Raw genomic sequence first — 21,200 nt, 5'->3', positions numbered from 1 at the left:
AGTGATGAACCGAACCAGGGGATTCATCTTCAGGGTTATTATCCATCATGAGCCAATTAAACTGGCCTAACTTTTTATCGCTCAGTCATTGGGCCAGTTCGTCTTGACTTTAAATAGAATATTACTTTTGTGCGAGAAGCCTCGCTCGTGTCAAAAGCCGTTGCAGCCGATCTCGGATCACAGCTGCCGTCTTTAACCTCCAGCTTTCTGTACGATGTGGACGTGAAGTAACAGTTATATCTGGCAGCTGGTGTCGAACACAGTCTCTATCTGATTGGATGAAGCAGGAGGAGGCTGACCAGAGGTTTAGCGACAGTCGGTCTCGCTCCCTCGCTCCCTCGTCTGAATCCTTAGTTTTAAGTCGGCTGCCAATAAGAACCAATAAACATTTAAGAAGGTAGAAGCTCCGGCAGGATGGACGTGACCAATCCGTTCCCTCTGACCCGTAAGGATCCTCTGCAGGTGTGAACACAGCGTCAGCGTCTGTTTTTCCATCTATGACCTCAACATGAAGTTGTGTGATGTTTGTGTGTGTGTGTGTGTGTGTGTGTGTGTGTGTCTGCGCACTCCAGGCCGCTGGTTATTCACACTCGGCATGCAGGTGAGAACATCTGTCTGTCCAGCTGTTTTCCAGGTGTCATTCTGCTTTTTCCCGGTCCCCCTGCCTCCTCGCTTTCTGCCAACATCAAAGTGTGTGTGTGTGTGTGTGTGTGTGTTAGCCTTCCATTGACTTCAGCAGGTCTACAGTTGATTAGTTTGATTATAATTTAAAATGATTTTGCTACAATGTTAACAACGACTCCTCCATACACACAAACGTTAGTCACGGAGTTCCACAAGGTTCTATGCTCGGACCGATACTTTTCACTGTATGTATGCTTCCTTTAAGGCAACTTTATCAGAAAGTGCCACATCAATTTCCATTGTCATGCAGATGACACTCAACTGTATTTATAAAGCCAGATGAAACTAACCACGTAGACAAACTTCAGGACTGTGTTAAAGACATAAAAACCTGGATGACCTGTAGTCGTGTTGATCCCACATCGTGGCTCCGCAGGTGTGTAACGGTCAACTGCTGATTGGCTCTCGGTGGCCTGCAGGTGATTGGTGGACGGAGCTGTCACATCAATGATGCTCCTCAGCCTTTACAAGAGCTCGAGTCCTGGTTCTCTGTTTATTTCTGCTCAACAAAGTAGTATGCGGACAAAATGAACCAACACGCGGCCAAAAACAATTCACCCTCCCTTTAAAAAAAAATTTGTAAATACCTGTTCCTCACCTCAACTTGGTTGGAACTGAAGGTGAAACTACAGACAAGTCCAGTTGCTCCCGATTCAAACCCCTTGTGGAAAACATGACGAGAAACTAAAACTGAAGCCTCTGATGTCTTTTTATTAGAGAGAATATCCATTGTTCGGTATCATCAGTTTATCACTTTCCTATGATCTCGGCCTCTGCAGGAATTTATAACTTTTTAAAAACTTCTTCTCTTGGCTCAGACCGAACAGTCCTCTGGAAACTTTTGTGACAAATATTCTCATTTTCGACACAGAATGGCAGATAACTTTCTCTGAAAGGACTCAATTGACCAACAGCCGCCTCTCCCCCGCCCCCGCTCCTCCAACCAGCTCACTGAGGCTGAACGGCCTTATCGCAACTATTTTAAATAAATGAACTGGCGGCGGCACAAATCCTCTAAACTGCGAACCTTATCAGTTTGAGCCAGCAGAGAGCAAACAGCCGCCGCGCTCACCTGCCTGCGTTCACACGGCAGGACCTCCATCTCCGTCTGCAGGAGGCGGAGAGCGAGCGGGCGGGGGTCCATGATGGAGATGGAAGATGGAGAGAAACAGTTAATCTACAAGGTCACATGAGGCTGGAACATGGATATTAAAAATGACCAGTGTTTAGCGCACAGACCTGAATAAACAGTTGATGGTTTAATGTTGAAATAATTGTGGGGGTCTTAGAATCGAGGTGCATATTTAGACTATAGACTATAAATAAAGATTGACGACATGACAGCTCCCTAAAGTGAAGCCAAATCACCCGGATCGCCCCCTGGTGGTGGCTGACTGCGGTATCTGTCATAAACCTTCTCCATGTTAGCAGGTGGAACGTGGAACGAACTGAAAAAACTCAAAGGAGACGTTAAATGAATGTTTCTCAAATGAGTTGGATCACGATGTGTTGTTATTTACAGTCTATAGATTCTGACTATAAAAACAGCATTTAACTAGAATGACACCAGTAGAACACAAATCGCCACCAAGGCCCAAAAGTTTAAATCCACTAGATCCAGACTTTTATCTTAATCCAAACCAAACGGGCACACAAACAGATATCAGTTCCCCACCCATCAATATCTGTGAATTATTCCCATAGAAATATGTGAAAATGTCAAAACCTCCATATCTTCACAATGTTTAAGATGAATCCAGGTTCTGCCACTTTCTCTGGATCAATGTAACGGATTCCTTCGTGACCCGTGTCCCATCCTTCCATCCAGGTTGTGGAAATCTGTCGTCGCGCCAACCGACCGGACAGAGGTGAGAACTAAACCTCCCTGTTGCCGGCGGCAACATTTGATTAGAAGACTCGCTCTTCTTTTCCTGAGTGAAATTGTATTATAATAACACTTATTTATCATCTACAGTGTTTATAAGCGGTTACATTTATTAGATACTTGTTCTCTTGCTTGTTAAAACGCAGAGGCACTGACTCAGAGACTCTTTCCTCTGCCGCATCACACCACGCATTGAAAAAATGAAAAACTTGTCATCAGATTTTTTAATTCTACATGAAACGGAGCAGGCTTCAGCTTTTTTTTTTTACTACAGCGAGAGTTTCATTTATCACAAAATTTTCTGCCTCAGTGGCTTTTTCATCTGTGGAACAACACAGCGGCGGGGATGTAATGAAATCTGTCATGTACAACCTTTTTTTTTCTTCTTTCCGGATGGAGGATCAAAGCTGCGCCTCGCGTTGCGGAACAAAGTGTCGAACGAATGGCTCGAGGAAACACAAACTGAGCGTCGTCGTGTCGAGACTTTGTTCGAGAGGAGATTTATAACACGGAAGAGAGACGAAATTTTGCGTCGGGTTTGGTGGGAACGCGGCACAAGAGCAGCAATTTCTTCTCTTGGAGAGACGACGAGGTGGAACTGTTACTGACGGGAAGTGTTCACCGCTGGTAGTCGAGTCGCGACTGATGAGAACCAATGGTTTCTGTCCGTCACCTGGGTGAAGGGTGAATCTCTTGGCCGCTTCTCACAGTCAGAGGTTTCGACATGAACTCGTCCTGTTAATGGAGCTGTTGAGATTAGATCATTTCACCATGGCTGAAGTGCAGCAAGAACGTGAACGGAGACCACGAGTCGTCAAGAAAAGTGTAAATTGTAAAATGAGCGGACGGACGAACGAGTTTCCTCGTCCGAGACAAAAACAAGAAGACTCGACGATGTTCTCTGTATTTATTTTTTTTTGTCCTTTGTCAGACTCCTTGAGGAGCATAAATATTTTACAGCGGGAGAACATCCGTTTGGTTATTTACATGATATAGTCAATGACATACAACTCAAAATGTCGGCTTGTGTTTGGAGCGCTGGAGGAAGAGGAAGAGGAAGAGGAAGAAGAGGACACAACTGCAAGTATTTTTCGGTTCTGCTGCGAGGACGCCGCCTCGACTCCGACGTTACATACAGGGGGAAGAGCCTGTGGCATGATAGCAGATTGAACATGTAGAAGCAGCAACTGTACACAGTCGAGGAAAATAAATATACAGACGCGTCATCTCCAGTGTTTCCTTTTCCTGCTGTAACTGTTAATAACATCCAGACTTTCCTACAGTAACGACTTCCTCAAACATAGACCTGCAGCGGCGAGTCGGAACTCCCGACGGTGACTCCTGAGCGTCAGGCTGAACCTCTCACATCCAGTCCCCGCCCCCTTTAACACGAGTGCCGTGACGCTCACGTGCCGTGACGAAAGACGTGCAGGGAAAAAAATCACAGCGTGCTAACGGAGTTAACGATTCCACAGCAGGGACACTGAATAATTCATTCACTAAAAAGGAAAAAGAAAAAAGCAGGTGTATGACCTCACACAAACGGATCAGGGGGCGGGCACGACGTACATGTGACCCGCAGCGAACAGCTGACGAGCTCATCGGAGGTAAAACCGCGTTGCGTTATATAAAACCGTCGCGTGCAGCGTTTGTTCGTTTTCCCCGGACTCGGTTTGTTTGTTAAAATACTTGGGACAAAGTTGCGGATTATGGCAAACGAGTCCGGTTCTTTATTTATAGTTACATTCTTACGTAGAGACGAGACATTGAAAACACGCACTCGTACCTCCGGTCGTCTTTTCTTTCTGTGCGTATCGACTTTGAGTGCGACATAAGTCAGACGAGACGGGAAAGTGAAACGTGTCTGAGCGGAGTCGTGCCATCGTGCCACAGTGTCAGGAAGTGGAAAGAAAACCGGTCGGTGTGTGTGTGTGTGTGTGTCCGGGGGGGAGGTAGGGGAGGGGAGGTTCACAGGTCCAGGTTTTCTTAGATGGGCAGCTGGAAGGTGATGTCCACTTGAGCTTCCTTAGCCAGCGAGACGATTTCAGAAAGCTTAACAACCTGAGAGAGACAGAGGATAAAGAAATGCTCTGTTAGCGCTCGAGTCAGACAGATTCATCGGCTAGTATCTAACAGTATCAGTGTTTGTTTGTGCATAAGTAAACTTTTATTTTACAGAATAAATGCCGCAGATTTTATATTTGGTATTTGCGTTTTTTATATTTCTACAGAAAAGTTTGTTTTAACTGTAAAATATGGAGCCTCTGAGGGTTTGATAATGACATCTTATGAATCATTCACAAATTCATATATTTTCTAATATAACCTCCTGTTATATTGTGTGTGTGTGTGTGTGTGCGCACGCCTCTGTACCATTTTGGCAGCCTCGTCCAGGTCGTCACAGGCGAGGATTTTCAGTGGACTGGCAGCGATCAGAGCTTTAGCATCGTCCACTCTCGTCCCTAAAAAAATTTAATAAAAATAAATACATTTTCAGACACACTGAGCGTCATTCACAAGCTGTTTTTTTTTCTTTTTTCGTTTAAACTTTCCAGATTTTCTACATACACAAAAAACCTATACACCAGATGTTTTTCCCAAATGCATGAAAAAATGTCAAACTGACGACGGACATAGTGAATCTGTGTCTTCACGGAGGCGTCGGGCCCAACAAGCTCAACTGTGACACGTTAAAAACACAGTTTGATTTTTTATTGCAGCAGGAGAAAAGTCTCCCTGAGGAAAACTGTCAGCTCCGAATACAAACTGTCAGCGTTTCTGTTTCCGTGTCCCAGACCGAGTTACATTTTTAAAGAATAAGGACGAGAATAAATCTGGCAGAGAAGCGAAGGATGCGATTTTTTGGAGGTCGACTAATAACCACCAGTTAAAAAATGTCCACATGCACGTGTCAACACCATAATCCCAATAATCCACCGGTCACGTTTCCAGGCCTTTGAAGTGGGAGATGAGCTCAACCTCAGTTCTGGCAGCTTCTGCCTGTTCACCCTCCGACTCCAAGTGGAGTGTGTGTGTGTGTGTGTGTGTATTAATATCTTTGTGAGGACAGTTCCAGTATTTAAACATTTCAACATTGTGAGAACATTTTTGCTGCTCGCTCTGTGCTGCCGTACCTTGTAACCGAACCACAATGGGGATCTTCAGGTCCAGGTCCAGCACCGCCATGATGATGCCCTGGGCGATGACATCACACCTCATGATGCCGCCGAAGATGTTGACCAGGATCGCCATAACCTGAGCGACACCAACCACACGATTACATAATGCTCCACAAACAGAGATACTCACATTGAGAGAATTGGCAGCAGAGCGTGGTTTCTTACCTTCCTATCAGAGGTGATGAGTTTGAAGGCCTCTGTCACCTGATGAGCCGTGGCTCCTCCCCCGACATCCAGGAAGTTGGCGGGCGTGCCGCCGTGGAGCTTGATGATGTCCATGGTGGCCATGGCCAGACCTGCGCCGTTCACTGGGAAGAACAAAGTACGATACACGATATTTTACCACAACACGTTTAACTCGAGGAAACGCAGCAGCCAGCACTGAGAAGCTCCATGGACGATGTAACATTAAGAGACGTCATCGTGTGATTAATTCGTTTTTTACGTCCATGCATCTATGTTGTAAATGTTATTTTTCCTGTCAATGTCACTATTGTTGTTTTCTAAATGTTTAACAGTGTTTCAAATCTATTTCGTTTTTTCATTATCAGCATTTTCGGCTCATCAGTCAAGTGTGAGGCACTTTGAGCTGCACTAACCCATACGAAAGTTGCCGTACGAATAAAACACGAATCCGATTGATTAAAACTACACAGAGAAAGGTATTAGTTTGAATGTGTAGTTCAGATCTTGAACAACACATCAAACAGTTCCACGGTTCCAGCGTGAGCGCGCACTGACCCAGGCAGCCGATGGTTCCGTCCAGGCCGATGTAGTTGAGGTCGGCCCTGGCGGCCTGCCGGTCCCGGGGGTCCTCCTGGGTCCAGTCCTGCATGTCGAACACCTTCTTCTGGCGGTACGCGGCGTTGGAGTCAAAGTTGATCTTGGCGTCCATGCACATCACTGTGGACGACAAAAGAACACGACACACATCTGTGTTGACGGAGAAATGTTCCTTCTTTCTTCCTTCTGACACCACAAGAACAAAAATCTAATCAAACACCCGCTGGATTGAAATTTTTCTTTGCTGTTGAACTTTGAGTGACACCTTCTTACCTCCGGATTACAAAGACGCTCGTGAACATCAAGGAAATTGGTTTTGCCCACATTTTCCACCGTCAGCTACAGTTTGCTGACCTTCTCTGTTACACTCAAAGTTAAATGTTTTCAGAGCCACTGTGGTTCTGTAGCGAGGAATCAACATCATTGCTCAAGGGCACCTCATCAATAACTGTTTCTTTTTTATTACTCTCTCATCGGATGGTCATTGACGGAGCCACAACAACAATCAGTCGTCTCCCTCTTCATACGAGTGTTTCAAGATCTCGAATTCCTCAGTGTGTCAGTGGAGTCGTTAACTATGACTGTGTGTGTGTGTGTGTGTGTGTGTGTGCGTGCGTGCGTGTGTGCGTGCGTGCGCGTACCGATGCCGGAGGAGTCCTCCACCATGGGGTTGATCTCGAGCATGGAGGCGTCGTACTTCATGAACAGGTTGTAGAGTTTGATCATGTTCTCCGCCGCCTCGTTCACCAGCGCCGGCGGGAAGCCCATCTTCTGAGCCACCTGCAGCGCCGCAACACATGACATCACACATGAGCACTGGGCCGTGGTTCGAGCGCCGCCGACCGACCGACCGACCGACCGACCGCTGCTGCTGCTCAGCAGCTGAACTCTTCACATAACGATGTCAGAACGTAACGGGCGGCTGAGATCAATAACTCTGTGTAAAGAAAGGATCAAACGACTGTGTGTATGAGAAAGATTTAGAAGTATAACTTTTTTGCCTCTTTGTTTTGGTTTTCTGAACCACAGCTCAACTCTTCTGCTTCACTCTCTCCACTTTCAGCGCTCATAACAATAGTTTAGGAATCATTGCGTTTAATATATCGGATGATATATGTATTAGAAATCTTTTACTCCCTTATATTGGTATCGGCCCCCAAAATATCGGTCAGGCTCTTTTTATTTTATTATTATCATTATTGGGCTGAAATGTACAAATATTTGAAGTATTGATTGTTTAAACCATTATCAAATCAAAAATGAAAAACATTTGAGATGGTGAAACAAGCTATTTTTTATATTATTTGAAAAGTGATTAAAATTATTTGTTAATCTTTATAAAAACATTGGTCAAATAATTTATATTGACAGATATTTCAAGAAGAAAGAAGAAAAATATCGGAAATTTGTAATATATAAAACAATAATTTGAAATATGCCCTATGGAGAAAAAAATCTTATTACGATAATTTTTTAAATATTTGGTCGATATCGATAAATAACTATATAAATCAAATCACTATTTCTGTCAAGCTTATAGGTTCCTGTTAACTGAAGATATCATAAGCTAATTTTTGGTTTTAAATATTATTTATTGTAGAACTGTCGAAAAAGGGTATATATAATAAACGAAAAATCTTAATTCTGACCAGTCAGAAGCTTTGAGTGTTACAGGAGAACACAAACTAAGTATTAATACAAAATGAATTGAGCGTGTCATATTTCTATGGAGGAAAAGTTATTTCACGATAATTATCTTAATCGCTTCATCTCCCTAACTTGAAACAGAAACCACCGTCGTGTCCTGGAGTTCACCTCCAACATTTCTCAACAACGAGAAAAAGAAATCAGCAGCTCAGACGGAGTTTCACGAAAAAGACGAAATTAAAGAAAGTGGTGAAGAACGTCAATGGGCCTCCGTCTCCCTGGAGAGAGCCCTGCAATCAGCACCTCTGTTCTCCGTCAGATATATTGAGCCTCTGCTCTCACTATGACAACCAACATATTCAATATCCAGAGCTAGTGGGCCAAAAATCAAGCCTGGAGACAGACGGAGTGAAAGAAAGACGATGAGTAAGAGAAGAGAATGAAGGCAAAGCAAACACATGTGAACACAAGGACCTTAAAATAAGACAGAGACACAGTTATCTGTGAGGGAAACGAACATCTCCTGTCCTGATGGAGGAGAATCTGTTCAACGACTTTTATGGACTTGGATGAAATCTGTAAACGAGACCCGAGGAGCTGTGAAAGCTCTGAATCTGTCTCGGAGGTCGACAAACACTTTGACTTGTGAGGAAACAGTCGGCCGGAGACTAGAGAAGGAGGAATTTATGATTGTCGCATTGGAAAATAACCTTGAACAAGGACGCTTCAGATCCACATCAATACACTAAAGAGACGATTATAAGAAATTCATAATCCCTCCTTATTTTATTTAATGGCATAGAGCAAACACTGGGGATTCAAACATTTTATACCCTGTTTTTTTTTGTTGTTGTTTTTTAATCAGTCTTAGAAAATAAATCTATTCATCTGTCACATTGTTATCTGAATATTTTGTTTCACGTCACATCTGACACATCCTCCTCGACCCACCTTCTATTTCCGACTTCACTGGATGAGATTGAAGATTTGAGTGTTATCATATTCCCAGATGGGAAAAGAAAAGACGTGAAGATTATTTTTTAAACAAACTGTCGATTTCATCCAACGGACATCAGGAAATAAAGGTTGCAAACTGTGGGGAATTTTGATATTACCAAATCTCAAATTCCTCCTCTGTCCTGAAACTTGATCTGTCAGAGACTGAACCTGTATCTTGTTTAGAGAAGTTTTCCTTCCCCCTGTGATTCAGACACAACATCCCCCCACTACTCTTCCTCTTCTTCTTCCTTCTTCAATCTCTCCTGCCACCCAAACATTCTCACTGTTTTCCACCCGTTACTGATTGTACCTTGACAGCCTGCTCCATCTTAATGCCCTCCACAATGTCGATGGGCTCCTTCACGATGGCGTCAGGATTTTCCGCCGCCACGTCCTCAATGTTCACGCCCCCCTGCGAGCTGCCGATCAGGACGGGGCCCTGTGGGACGAAAGGAGCGGGAGTTAGGACTTTCTAATCCACGTAACCCGCGCATGCCTTGGAAGAAGAAGAATTTAGAGAGCTACTGATAAAAATATTGGAAATGAATCTGTGCTTCAGCTTTAAAAGTTACATAAATAAAATGTATTATTATAAGACGGGGGATTTTAGAGCAATGAAATGATGTGTGCAGGGACAGGTCATCATTTCCTGTGGTGCTGTGCTGCCACCTGCTGGAACAACTCAACACTACAGATTCAATCTGTGCATATAAAGTTCACTTGTGTGTCTTTAATTACAGAGAGACAAATTAAAATATTCTTATTTGTGAATTAACAGATGTAGAGCCAAATTCAAATTAGGCCTAAATCTACAGTATTGATTACCACTATTAATCTATTGGCTCTTTATTTTAATATTCATTTTTAAAAAGTGTTTCCCAGAGCTCAAGGCGACGCGTTGAGACAACGGGTCGTGAGTCGTGTCCCCCTCACCTGGAACGACCTCTCCATGGTGATGGCGAAGTAGTACTCCCTGCGCGGATACCTGCGCTCGCAGATGAACACCTGGTTGCAGATGCGACCCGCCTCCCCGGTCTGCTTGGTGTACAGCTTTCGACCAATCATCTGGGACGAAATGTCGCGGGCCTCCTCGGGACTGAAGAGGAAGAGGAGGAGGGAGGGAATTAGGGCTTTTCATTTATTTATTTTTAACATAAAACCTATTAATCGATTGGCGATTCATTAAGTAGTCAATTACTAACCGATTAATTGCTTAACTGTTGCAGCTCTGTAACAGCCGCTCGGACACTTACGAGTAGACGATCTTCACTCCGCCCTTCAGTCCGCCCTCGAACGTTCCCTTCCCTCGGCCCCCGGCCAGCACCTGAGCTTTCACCACCAGGTCCTTTGAACCTGGAAAAACAAAACACTGTGTATCAACTGTGAGCGACAACTAAACAGATGGAGAAGGCTGACGTTGGTCTGGATCAGGCAGTTTGTTGCAATCGCCATAACAACCGTGTCACACCGATCAATATCGGTCAGTTATCAATACATCAGATCCTCCCGCTGCCGCAGCTCGTTTCATTTGGAGCTACAAGGTCGTCGACATTAATTGGACTCGCTTCATTAGTGTCAATGTGGATTCACTTAGCAGCAGCTGATCCCACATCTGCACTGGACGTTTTACTTTGACACTGGAATCATATTTGATGATACGCTGTCGAGATTTAAAGGACCATTACGTCCAGTTAAGAGAAGAGAGCGTCACCTGTCGGACGACTCGTGGATTTATGGTACGACTTCTTACCGTCCTGAAAATATGTACTACACGTCGAGCGTCAGAGGACACCACTGAAGAAAAAGACAACGCTATAATTAGAGTGTGTGAATGTGTCTGTCTACATACTGAGCAGCCTTCGGTTATTTATAACACACACACAAAACCGATAATCAATCCTGTTGACTTTGTCTTTGATGAGATAGTTACCGCTTCTAAATATTATTTCTATTTCTTTTTTATATATTATTTTATCACATTTTATACGTGAGAACTTTGGCTTCTTTTATTACATGAAAAAAATATTATATATATAGAAAAAAAAGCTTTTATTTTCCACCAGGCATCAAAAATCAGTTGAATATCATGTCGGCAATGAAAGTGGTGAGAGCTGGCCGATAAAGCCTCAAAATTATATCATGATATTTCAAGGAAATTTGCGATATTTATGATGATATAGAAAAAATATGGAGCAACATTTTATTAGCGATTGCACTAATAAATGCTCCTGCAGACAAAATGAAGGGCATTTTCCATCCTTCTTTCCCCACTAGCTACAGAAGCTACTGCACAATATGATCACCTCATAACATTTACCTCAAATCTTAAGCACAAAATGAAAACAAACAAACCTTCTGTCAAAATGTAAACACTCACTGCTTACAGTATGAAAGTAACAATACGACTGCTTTCAAAACTTAAATAACAGAGTTCGGATCACCACAGTGTTCCGTCGAGGGGCAGATCGTGGGCTCAGGTCATCTTACCGATCTGCTTGGCCACGGCGTAGGCCTCCTCCGAGGAGCTGGCCACCAGGCCAACGGGCACGGAGATGCCGGCCTCCTTCAGCAGCCCGATGCTCATGTACTCGTGGAGGGAGAGGTTCCTCTGCTGCTGCTGCTGCTGCAGCTGCAGCTGGGACGCGTGGCCTCCGAACAGGCCCGAGGAACCGCCGAGGACCTGGAGGAACAGAGGGGTACATTTTCAGTGTCAGCACAAGTTGAGCAACAGTGGGAACTGGATTGAGGATCTGAAACTGAGTCGCCGTCCGACAGAAAGTCCACAGAGTTCCTCTGTAATGTATCACGACACCGTGAAACTCCCCTCAGCCTCGAGGTGACAGTACACTTAATATCTTTGGGTTTACAACTGTCGGTTGGATAAAAAGAGACAATTATAAGTTGTGAACTCTTTATTACATGAGCCCCCCTTGAATCTGGGCCCCTGAACTTTCTTAACCCGCCCCTGACAATCAATCAATTATAAATGTTCACCGGACTTTCACTAATGTACATTGTATATTCAGGTCATAGATCAATATACAGTCTCTATTTATTTTCTATTATTTATAACATTATTTATTTAATGCTTCATTATGTCTGTTGTATATCATTTATCCTTTCGTTGAATTGTTTGTTGTTCACCTGCCTGACTGTGTTTTGTGATTTAAAATACAAAGGAGCTGTTGTATAAAAACGGTGACTGATAAAAGTTTCTGTCTAATTATAATAAGAAATAAATCCGACTGAAACCAAAGACTTTATGGGGTCCTGGGGCAGAATGTGACTTGTAACCTGATCCGACTCCTCATCCTCTTTTAAATCTGTCTTAGTTACATATTTTCATATTGTGTCTCTCTCGGGACTTTTGCTGTTAAAGATTTTTAATCCTTGCTCTGATCTCACTGATTATTTAATCATCTTACAATGTTTAATTATATTTTGACTCTTTTTCTCATCTGTAAGACTCTCACTCTTATATTTCTGCTCATACGCTTCTGATATTGTTTGATCTTCTAACTGCTTAATAGTTTCCTATCAATTCTTCATTTTCAACATGTAGAGCACTTTGTAAACGTCAATAAAGTTTATTAATTATTACTACTGTCCGTGCTGGATTCCTTCACACAGCTACAGCGAATCAAACACACCCACCATCACTATAATCAGTTGTTTCTCTGGCAGAAGTGACAGAACTTGATTAGACCAGTCGTATTATCCAGTCTGTTTACATGACATTTTGTTTTTTGGATTATTAAAACTGGCATAATACAAATATATTTTTAAAAACTTGTTCATGGGACATGTCAGACTCTGGTTGACGCACAAACCAACATACAGCTTGTCTCCCTACGTGTCCAACCCCCCCCCAGGACATGTCCTGTCCCCCAGCAGGGCAACACATCTTGCCCCCCCCCCCCCAGTGTCCACCTAGTGCTCCCCCCTGGTGTCGTCATCCCTGGTGTCCACCTAGTGTCCCCCCGGTGTCCACCTAGTGCCCCCCCGTCCCCCCCCTGGTGTCGTCGTCCCCCGGTGTCCACCTAGTCCCCCCCCCCCCTGGCCCCCCGAGGCCGAGCGGGGTTTGTCCTGGAGACACGGCGGGACAGATGCGGTGGCGCAGAGCAGAGCTCCGGGTGGAGGTCACCGTGTTTCACCGCCCGCACCCCGCCCCGGACACCCCGGGGGGCCGGACACACTGGAGGCCCGAGGGCACCTCTGCGTGCGCGTGTGTGCGTGGATGTTGCCGGCTGTTGGGGCCGTGTCAGTCCGCGGCTCCACCGCGCTGTCAGCCGCCGATGCTAACGCTAGCTCGCTACTTAGCATGCTAGCCAAAACAATCGGGAGCCACTGAATGTCAAATGTGCCCGCGTCACTTTCTCTGACGCCGCGGCCGCGAGCGAAGGCGCAGCGCGGCCGCGGACACTTGCTCCGGCGGCCGGAGGCCCCGCGCCTCGGCCCGGGGCTCACTCTCACCTTGGAAGCGGAGCTGATCGTGTTCCTGGCCGCGGAGGTCCTCAGGCTGGCCGTCAGACGGCCGCGGATCAGGGACGCCGCCATGTCTCCCTCTATACAGTGGAGCGACTGCTGGTGCGCATGCGCCGTGAACCGCGATGTCGGGTCCGGGCTCCCAGTGTGTGGCCGCCTTCGCGTGCTGTAGGACATTATAGAACCGTTTAAAAAAAATGAATAATGAAATCAGAAACATATTTGGGAAACATGTTACATGTGATGGCGGAAAATAACAAAGTACATTTACATAAGCACTTGTACTTAAACACAATTTCGAGGTACTTTACTTTTTATTTTCTTCTATTTTAAACTACTTTAAACATCCAACCATTCACTTTTCAGAATCAGAATGATCTTTTTTTGTCGCATGGCTTCTCTCAAACAGGAAAACAAATGAGAAATTTTAAAAAGTGGTAAGTTTTTAAAATGGAAGCTGTAGTGAACAAATAATGCAAAGTGACGCTTGTGCAAGTATGAGTTTGAAAGTTAAATGAAAATAAAAGGCACTAGGACAAAATGATTCAGATTTACATTTACAAACTTATAGAGGTGGAATGTTGTGAGTAGTGTCTTAGTCCTAGAGGGTGAGGCTGTGTGTGAGTGTGTGTCTGTGTCAAAGTCTGTGATGTGTTTGTGTGTGCGTCAAAGTCTTTGATGTGTGTGTGTATGCGGGCTCACAGTTCCTGGGATCTGCTCTGTGGTTGTGGAGGGAGGGTGTGATGGAGTCTGTCAGTCTGTTGGTGCAGGATCTCAAAGTCCTGAACTGTTTGCCGGACGGCAGCGGTTCGAACAGGAAGTGTCCGGTGTTCTGGGTGTGTAGTGTCGGGGCGTCTGTCATAGGTGGTGTCCAAAGCGCTGGGGCTGCGTTTATGACAGGGTGAAGGTCTCTTCTCTCATTATTTAATGTTGAGAAACATGATAATCTTAAAATGCAACACAAAACATAGATTTTTATGCAACAGTAAAAAGCTTTTGATGCATCGCTGCATTAATATTAACAACAAGATAATGTCACAATTATCATTTATCAGTGTTAGAAACCAAGAAACATTTACTACATTTTGTTGATAAAACTATTCAACTAAGTATTTCTACTGAACGTTGTTGTATCGATACTTTTATCTACCGTTTTCTTCCACCGCTGATACATTAAGTTGTTACCAGACATCTGTTGGAGAGCAACACAAACCATCATTGCAAATGAATCACTTGAAATCTCTAACCAACAAGCATGTCTTCATAACATCAGGGTTTTATAACTAAAACATAGAAACAGAGGATATCTTCAGTTCAATGTGTGCTCTGTGCTGTGTTCCACTGACGCCGGGAGTTTACAGAGAGATCCTGAACGCAACACGGCCAGGGTCATGACAAGACCGTAAATATAGCCTTGTTCTGACCTTTAACCTCCATTAACAGGAGTCACTGATCCTACACAAAAGTGGAAAAAAAAAGTAGAAGTATAACATGAAACAAGTAGAAGAAGCTGTTCTTAAATAATCAGCGTTTCTGCAGCTTCTTATTCAAGTTTTATGATCATGTTGTTCAAATCTCACCTTGTTGAACGTCAACTTCTGTTGGTTTACCTGCACGTAAAAATGTCATATTAATATTCAGTCTATGCTTGAAAGTAGAAGTGAACAGAGGCAGTTTCAGACTTGGGGTGAAGAAGGTAAATCGAGCAAGAACCAGGCTGCAGGACCAAACACCAAACAAACAAGTTCTTATTCAAAAAAAAGGGGGATTTTATTTACAGGGGTGAGTATGTACACGCTTATTTACACACACACAGGTAGATTAAAACACTAAGAACATACATGCAGCAGAGACCTGACGTCACTCACACAAACTGTACATGAGGAACCAGAGCTGAGAGTTTATTGGTTTGGTCTGTGCTTCTTTTCCGGAACGACATCACACTGATCCTGTGTTCACGAAGACGCCGACGGCAGGATTCGTTAGTTTTCCTTTGAATTTGTTTTTTATTTTTGCAGACGGTGGGTTTAAACTGCAAATGAGCCGCTCTGGTTCGTCGACACTTAAAGGGGCAGAAAGCAAATTTGGAGAAAGATACTTTGCAAGACCGACGTGCTAACCACGAGGAGCGTCCATCCGGAGCGTCTGTCGCTAACACGTCTCTTCAGGTGTTGGGGAGTGATGTTCACAGAACCGACAGCTAGAGGGTCGCAAGGAAATATTTGCAGAATTCTACAAAAAAGTGTTTCGCATTACAATCGCTTACTGCCCCTTTAACTTGTGAGACTGGAGAAGATGCAGGATCTTTAAAAAGGAATCGTTCAGACATTTTGCTAATTTCCCCAAGTTCCCTTTCTTGCTGAGAAATTTGTATTAAACATGAAGCTACACGTTAGCTTAGCATAAAGTCTGGAAACAGGTGGAAACGGCTAGTGTGGCTCGTTACTGACTCCACCTCTTGTTCAGAAACGTGTAAACCCGACGAGCTTCAGAGGTGCTGGTTTGTAGGTTCTGCTGTTAGTGAAGCGTAAATAAACTTTATGTTTAATTAACTAAAAATGAATTAGCGACTATTTTAGGTTTTTGTTTTTCCAACATTCACAGGTTCCAGCTCCCTTAAAATGTGAAGATGTGCGACTCTTAAAACTCTACAGATTAATCAATAGTGAAAATAATAAATTGTCACAGCTCTAGCCTGTTTGCTAAGCTAACCTGCCGTAGCTTCATATTTACTGTAGGCAAAAAAAAGTGAATATTTCCCAAAATGTGAAAGTACTCCTTCAGAAAAAAAAAAAAAGATCATGAATCCCTGAGAACCCTGATACGCCCTCACTCCGTCCTCCTCAGTGAGAAGCTCTGACAGTGTGAACTGAACTGTACACAACTTTAAATCTTCTTCCACCTCAGGAACAAAACTCTTTCATTAATGAGAACCGGAGGAGGCAGACTCAATCCTCTGATGAGACATGAGTTTTCACCTGGACACAATCACGGCCATCACTCGCCCCACGTCCCCACGAGTTTTTGAATGATGCTCAATTGTAAATGACCATCGGTGAAGATTGTTTGACCAGAAGTGGCTCAGTCGGAATCGCTGCTGCTGCTGGACGAGTCGGTCGACATGGCCTCCACGTCGTCCTCGTTCTCCTTGTTGTGACCCGGCGGCTCCAGGCCGAAGTCGTTGCCGTGGTGAGGGGGCAGCATCCCCACGGAGACGTCCGACGACTGCCAGGGGTAGTGAGGCGTCAGGACGTCTGGGGAGACAAAGAGGAGGAGCGAGTTGGTTATTCTTCTGGGTCAGTTAGTGACATGAACCAGACTCGTCTGTAAAATGACATTAGTTACCTGGTAACCGTCCAGCAGCCAGAGCGTCGCCGGGCAGATGTCCGTTCACACCATTGGTCGGCATGTTGGCCATGTGACCCAGCATCCCGCTGCGCATCTCCAGGTCGGTAGGGTACGGTCGGCGCGGATCACCTGAGACGAGACGTTTGTGTGTTTTAACGGTTATTTAATAACTGAAGCAAAACGCTGCCTCCTGCTGACGACCAGCAGCGATTTGCGTCAGTCCCTACCTGGCACCCAGTTGAGAGGAGCGCACACGGCGTTGCTGGCGCTGATTCTGTGGGCGTACTTGATGATTTCTTCTGACGAGATGCTTCCTGCGCAGAACAAGGACACGACGAACAAAGTCATTGGACTAAACCGTCAGACACAAGACCCCAGTTCTTCAGATACAGGTGTATTAACTCACCTTTCCGGGCTTTGTCGATGGATTTGAGTTTCTCCTTCGCCTGGTATACAGCAGTGGCCTTAAAAAGAGAAAAGAGACAGACAAGGGTTTAAATCTGAAGTGGTAAAACATCAATTTAATTTGTCTCTAAACTGAGAAACAACGGGGGCGTTCTAAAACACTTTACTTGAAGAGGCTAAACGTCACTTAATGTGCTAAAGCAGCGATCAATAATCACCAAATTTCTCTCAGATATGCTTCGTCAGGAATACTTACACCTGTCGAATTATAAAACCCCAAATCCTACAATTATGGACGTTATCTTACATTACGAGTTTTCCCAATAGAACTCCATCATAAGGAAAAGGCGGAACGTGACTAAATGTAAGATAACGTCCATAACCAAGGAGTTCGGTTTTAATTTTTTCACAGGTGTAAGTGTTTATGACGAAGCATATCTGAGAGAAATTTGATGATAATTGATCGCTGCATTGGCACATTAAATCACATTGAGCCTTTTTCTTTATAATGGAGTTCTATGGAGAGGAAAACGTGTAAAGTAAGATAACGTCCATAATTTTAGGAGTTTGGGTTAGATTTTTTCACAGGTGTAAGTGTTTATGACGAAGCACATCAGGGAATTTTGGTGTTTATCTATCGCTGCTTTGGCACATAAAGTGACGTTAACGTCCCACAAATATCTGCCCACCACCAGTGACCCAGAGCCGGGCTGGGTGAGAGACACGGCCCCCTGGTGAGGTACAGAGCGGCAGCACCACCCACCAGGATGTGCTCGGCCTCCTTCAGCTGCTTCTGGAGCTGCTGGATGTCACTGTCCCTCTTCTCCACTTCCTTCTCCAGCAGCTGCATCTCCTGGTGCACGCTGCCCTGCTGCTGGGCCACTTCCATCAGCTCCTGGAACTCCCGGTCCCGCTGCACCAGCAGCTCCAGCACCTGCGGACAAAAGAACGAACAACAACACTTCATTGGCCCCCCGTCCATTTTAGAATTGATTTTCAAGATTTTACCAATTACTTTTAAAGCACAGCTTGGTCTTGCTCCAAGCTACATGAATGAAATGCTAAACCCCTACAAGCCAGCTCGCAGCCTCAGATCCTCAGGTGGGTCTTTACTAGTTGTTCCAGAGTCGAGGCTCAAATCTAAGGGTGACCCCCTCCACTGTGGAACGGCTTGCCTGAGGAGATGAGGCCTGCAGAGTCGGTGCCATCTTTGAAGTCACTTTGAAAAACCCATTTCTATAGACTTGCTTTCATGTGATGTCGTCTTTTTATATCGTTTTTTATACAGATGTGACCTGAAAACCGTGTTATTGTTGGAATGCTTGAATGATTGTATGTTTTGTGAAAACACTTTGTGAAGCTACTTCTGCTAGCTAAGGTGTTATATTAATACAATTATTACTAGTATTATTGTTGTTGTTGTTGTTTAGGCGAAGACTGCACTTCGTCAGACGCGCCGGAAGCGCGAGGATAAACTAGTTTGGCGCTGCGCTGACGTCACAGCCGCCGGGCAAACGGCCCGACGCGTCGAGCGTCTACCACCTTTACCTGGACGTGTCCCCCCCCCCCGGAGCCCAAGCTAGGTGATGTTTTCATTGACACTTCCTCGCAGCCGTTACCTGGACGTCCTCCCCCGGCTGCGGCAGCTTCTGGCTCCTGGACAGAGACAACATCTCGATCAGCTCCCTGAAGTCAGAAGAACACGCAGCAGCAGCGGGGTGTTAGAGGGGGAAGGAGGAAGCGGCTTCTCGCAGGAGGCGGAAGTGAACACAAGGACAAGAAACCGCGGTATAAAAGTTTAACTTTACCGGGATAACACCTCCAGATCGTCCAGCACGGAGAGGAGCCGCTCCTTCGTCGGTTTCTCCGCCGCGGCCGCCATGTTGGTCTTTCGTCGCTACTGCGCAAAACCGGAAGTGTCGCACGTTTTCCTGCCCCCCACCCTCTACTCTTCTTCTTTCGTTTTTATTTACAGTAAACAAAGACGACCAAGGAAGTGGTAAGCAAAGACCTAAAGAAAACCAAAAAATACCAGTTTTTTGTTGTTGTTTTCAGATCATATACTCATATACAGAATATTTGGCATTAAGATCTTAATATTAACCCTTGCAAAACATTCAAGGCAAATAAATGGCTAAATTTCTATTCATGAAAATTGTATTTTTTTGTTAGTGATCAGATTGATTATATATTAGGGTCTTAATTGAATAAATTACTTTAAAAAATAATATTAAAAAAAACGCATGCGCAGTGCAAGTCACTGACAGAAGTCAAATAGGAAATGGGAAGTTTTGTTTGTTTTCTTCATATGTGAAAGTTTCTGTGACGATAGAAGCTGCGACGATTGTTAGTGGAAGTAAAATAATTCCAAAAACAAAACAAAAACAAAAAAACCCTCTCAGTCTGAGGGAGTGAATCTCGTCAAACTGCGCCCTCTCTGCGTTAGTGACACTTTTATAACTACTTAAGAGAGTGGCACTTGTCTTCACCTCTGATTTTACCTCATAATCAGCTGATTATAAGTTATTGATCTCAATCAACGGTGTTACAGGACAGCGGGGGGGATAAACAGCCCGGGTCTGGCAACCCTCCACAGTTATCAGCTGAGTTTTGTTGACGTTCTGCTTCAGAGGCTTTGTGGACAGACACGTCAAGGTAGACGTCGGTAACCAGGTCTGCACCGGAAACGGAGAGGGTTTGATTTCAGGGTACGGGGGTTTGTTTTCGGGCCTAAGCGACATTTCGTTGTGTGTTGACTATGGTAAATGTTTTTCACGTAAAGACGTTAAAATGCAGCATTTTCTGCAGTTTAATGTTTAGAATTGAATAAAGTACAAGGCAGATGTAGTTGCTTAAAACGTTAAAGCTGCTGGTGGTAGTTCACATCTGATCGAAATCTGTATCATTTTATATACATATATTATATGTATGTACAGCTCAAAATGGAATTAGCTCTGCTTATTTGGCTAAACTACACACAGGACAGAGAAATGAAAAAAGTGTATGTATAAATGGACCAGAACATTTTGAAAGACTTTGATAATCAGTGATATTCATCTTTAACTTTGACAATTGTGTAGTTTATCTCTTTAGGCAAATCGATTATGCTCAAAATACTACAAAATAAAAAAATAAATACTACTACTAATATAAAATATAGTTTTAATATTGTAAAAAGGTACTATATTAATTATAATATCGTTGATATTATAATTAGAATAGTCATAAAACATGTTACATGTGATCAATTTTGATTCCTTCAATGTCACCCTGATCAAATATCTTAAAAAACTTTAAATGAGCTCGTTAATAAGGGTTGTTTCACACGAAAAACATAATTAGTGTGTGTTTGTGTGTGTTTGTGTGTGTGTTGTTTAAACCAAATAAATAGTGCGTTTGTTGTTATTGACTTATTGACAGTTATTGTCGTAGTTATTGAACAGAGACACTAGATTGAATATGAAGACAGACTCGTTGGGAGATGTCGCACTATAAAAACACTTAAGTGAGGTGTAGATAGATAGATAGATAGATAGATAGATAGTTACTTTATTTATGCCAAGCTGGGAAATTCCAGTGTAGCAGCAGCACGTTTCACACAGCACACAAAATATATACAATATATACACAAACAAATCAAAAAAATATACGAATTGCAAAAATATAGAGAATAAGAAAAATAAATATAAAGAATTTACATGAATATGGATTCATTATTTATCCCTTTATCTATGATTTATTATATATTCATTTATTATATTCATGGATTCATGATGTATCTAATA

At 43.8% G+C, this 21,200-nt stretch overlaps 2 protein-coding genes across 3 annotated transcripts; both read right to left on the bottom strand.

Moving 5' to 3' along the window:
- Positions 1-3,462: 3,462 nt before the first annotated feature.
- sucla2 (succinate-CoA ligase ADP-forming subunit beta) lies at positions 3,463-13,828 on the bottom strand. The gene is made up of 11 exons (XM_035651235.2): positions 13,651-13,828; positions 11,665-11,857; positions 10,431-10,530; positions 10,111-10,273; positions 9,488-9,616; positions 7,173-7,311; positions 6,490-6,651; positions 5,914-6,056; positions 5,704-5,824; positions 4,943-5,031; positions 3,463-4,630 (listed from the first exon to the last, which is right to left on the bottom strand). The coding sequence occupies exons 1-11, from the start codon at positions 13,732-13,734 to the stop codon at positions 4,556-4,558; spliced, it is 1,398 nt and encodes a 465-aa protein (XP_035507128.1). The 5' UTR covers positions 13,735-13,828; the 3' UTR covers positions 3,463-4,555.
- Positions 13,829-15,410: 1,582 nt separating this feature from the next.
- med4 (mediator complex subunit 4) lies at positions 15,411-19,353 on the bottom strand. 2 transcript variants are annotated; one of them, XM_035651238.2, is made up of 7 exons: positions 19,224-19,353; positions 19,035-19,101; positions 18,179-18,349; positions 17,417-17,474; positions 17,238-17,324; positions 17,008-17,139; positions 15,411-16,916 (listed from the first exon to the last, which is right to left on the bottom strand). In XM_035651238.2, exons 1-7 carry the CDS (start codon positions 19,295-19,297, stop codon positions 16,744-16,746), a joined length of 762 nt encoding a protein of 253 aa, XP_035507131.1. In that variant the 5' UTR covers positions 19,298-19,353; the 3' UTR covers positions 15,411-16,743. The 2 variants fall into 2 exon arrangements, with proteins under 2 accessions (XP_035507131.1, XP_035507132.1); XM_035651239.2 differs by having other exon boundaries at positions 19,035-19,071; positions 19,224-19,315.
- Positions 19,354-21,200: the final 1,847 nt, after the last annotated feature.

The sequence above is a fragment of the Scophthalmus maximus genome, chromosome 14 (assembly GCF_022379125.1).
Source record: "Scophthalmus maximus strain ysfricsl-2021 chromosome 14, ASM2237912v1, whole genome shotgun sequence".
Classification (NCBI taxonomy): domain Eukaryota; kingdom Metazoa; phylum Chordata; class Actinopteri; order Pleuronectiformes; family Scophthalmidae; genus Scophthalmus; species Scophthalmus maximus.
This window is presented reverse-complemented; position numbering and strand designations above follow the sequence as displayed.

What these genes read in the sequence shown, in the direction of transcription:
- med4 (XM_035651238.2), bottom strand. Translation starts at nt 19,297, where the DNA reads ATGGCGGCCGCGGCGGAGAAACCGACGAAGGAGCGGCTCCTCTCCGTG. An exon ending in AGGAGGCCGAGCACATCCTG is followed by an intron (nt 17,475 to 18,178) that starts GTGGGTGGTGCT and finishes TCTCTTTTTAAG; the next exon opens with GCCACTGCTGTATACCAGGC. An exon ending in CATCGACAAAGCCCGGAAAG is followed by an intron (nt 17,325 to 17,416) that starts GTGAGTTAATAC and finishes TGTTCTGCGCAG; the next exon opens with GAAGCATCTCGTCAGAAGAA.
- sucla2 (XM_035651235.2), bottom strand. Translation starts at nt 13,734, where the DNA reads ATGGCGGCGTCCCTGATCCGCGGCCGTCTGACGGCCAGCCTGAGGACC. An exon ending in CGCCGTGGCCAAGCAGATCG is followed by an intron (nt 10,531 to 11,664) that starts GTAAGATGACCT and finishes TTGTTTTTCCAG; the next exon opens with GTTCAAAGGACCTGGTGGTG. An exon ending in CATTGTGGTTCGGTTACAAG is followed by an intron (nt 5,032 to 5,703) that starts GTACGGCAGCAC and finishes AAATTTTTTTAG; the next exon opens with GGACGAGAGTGGACGATGCT.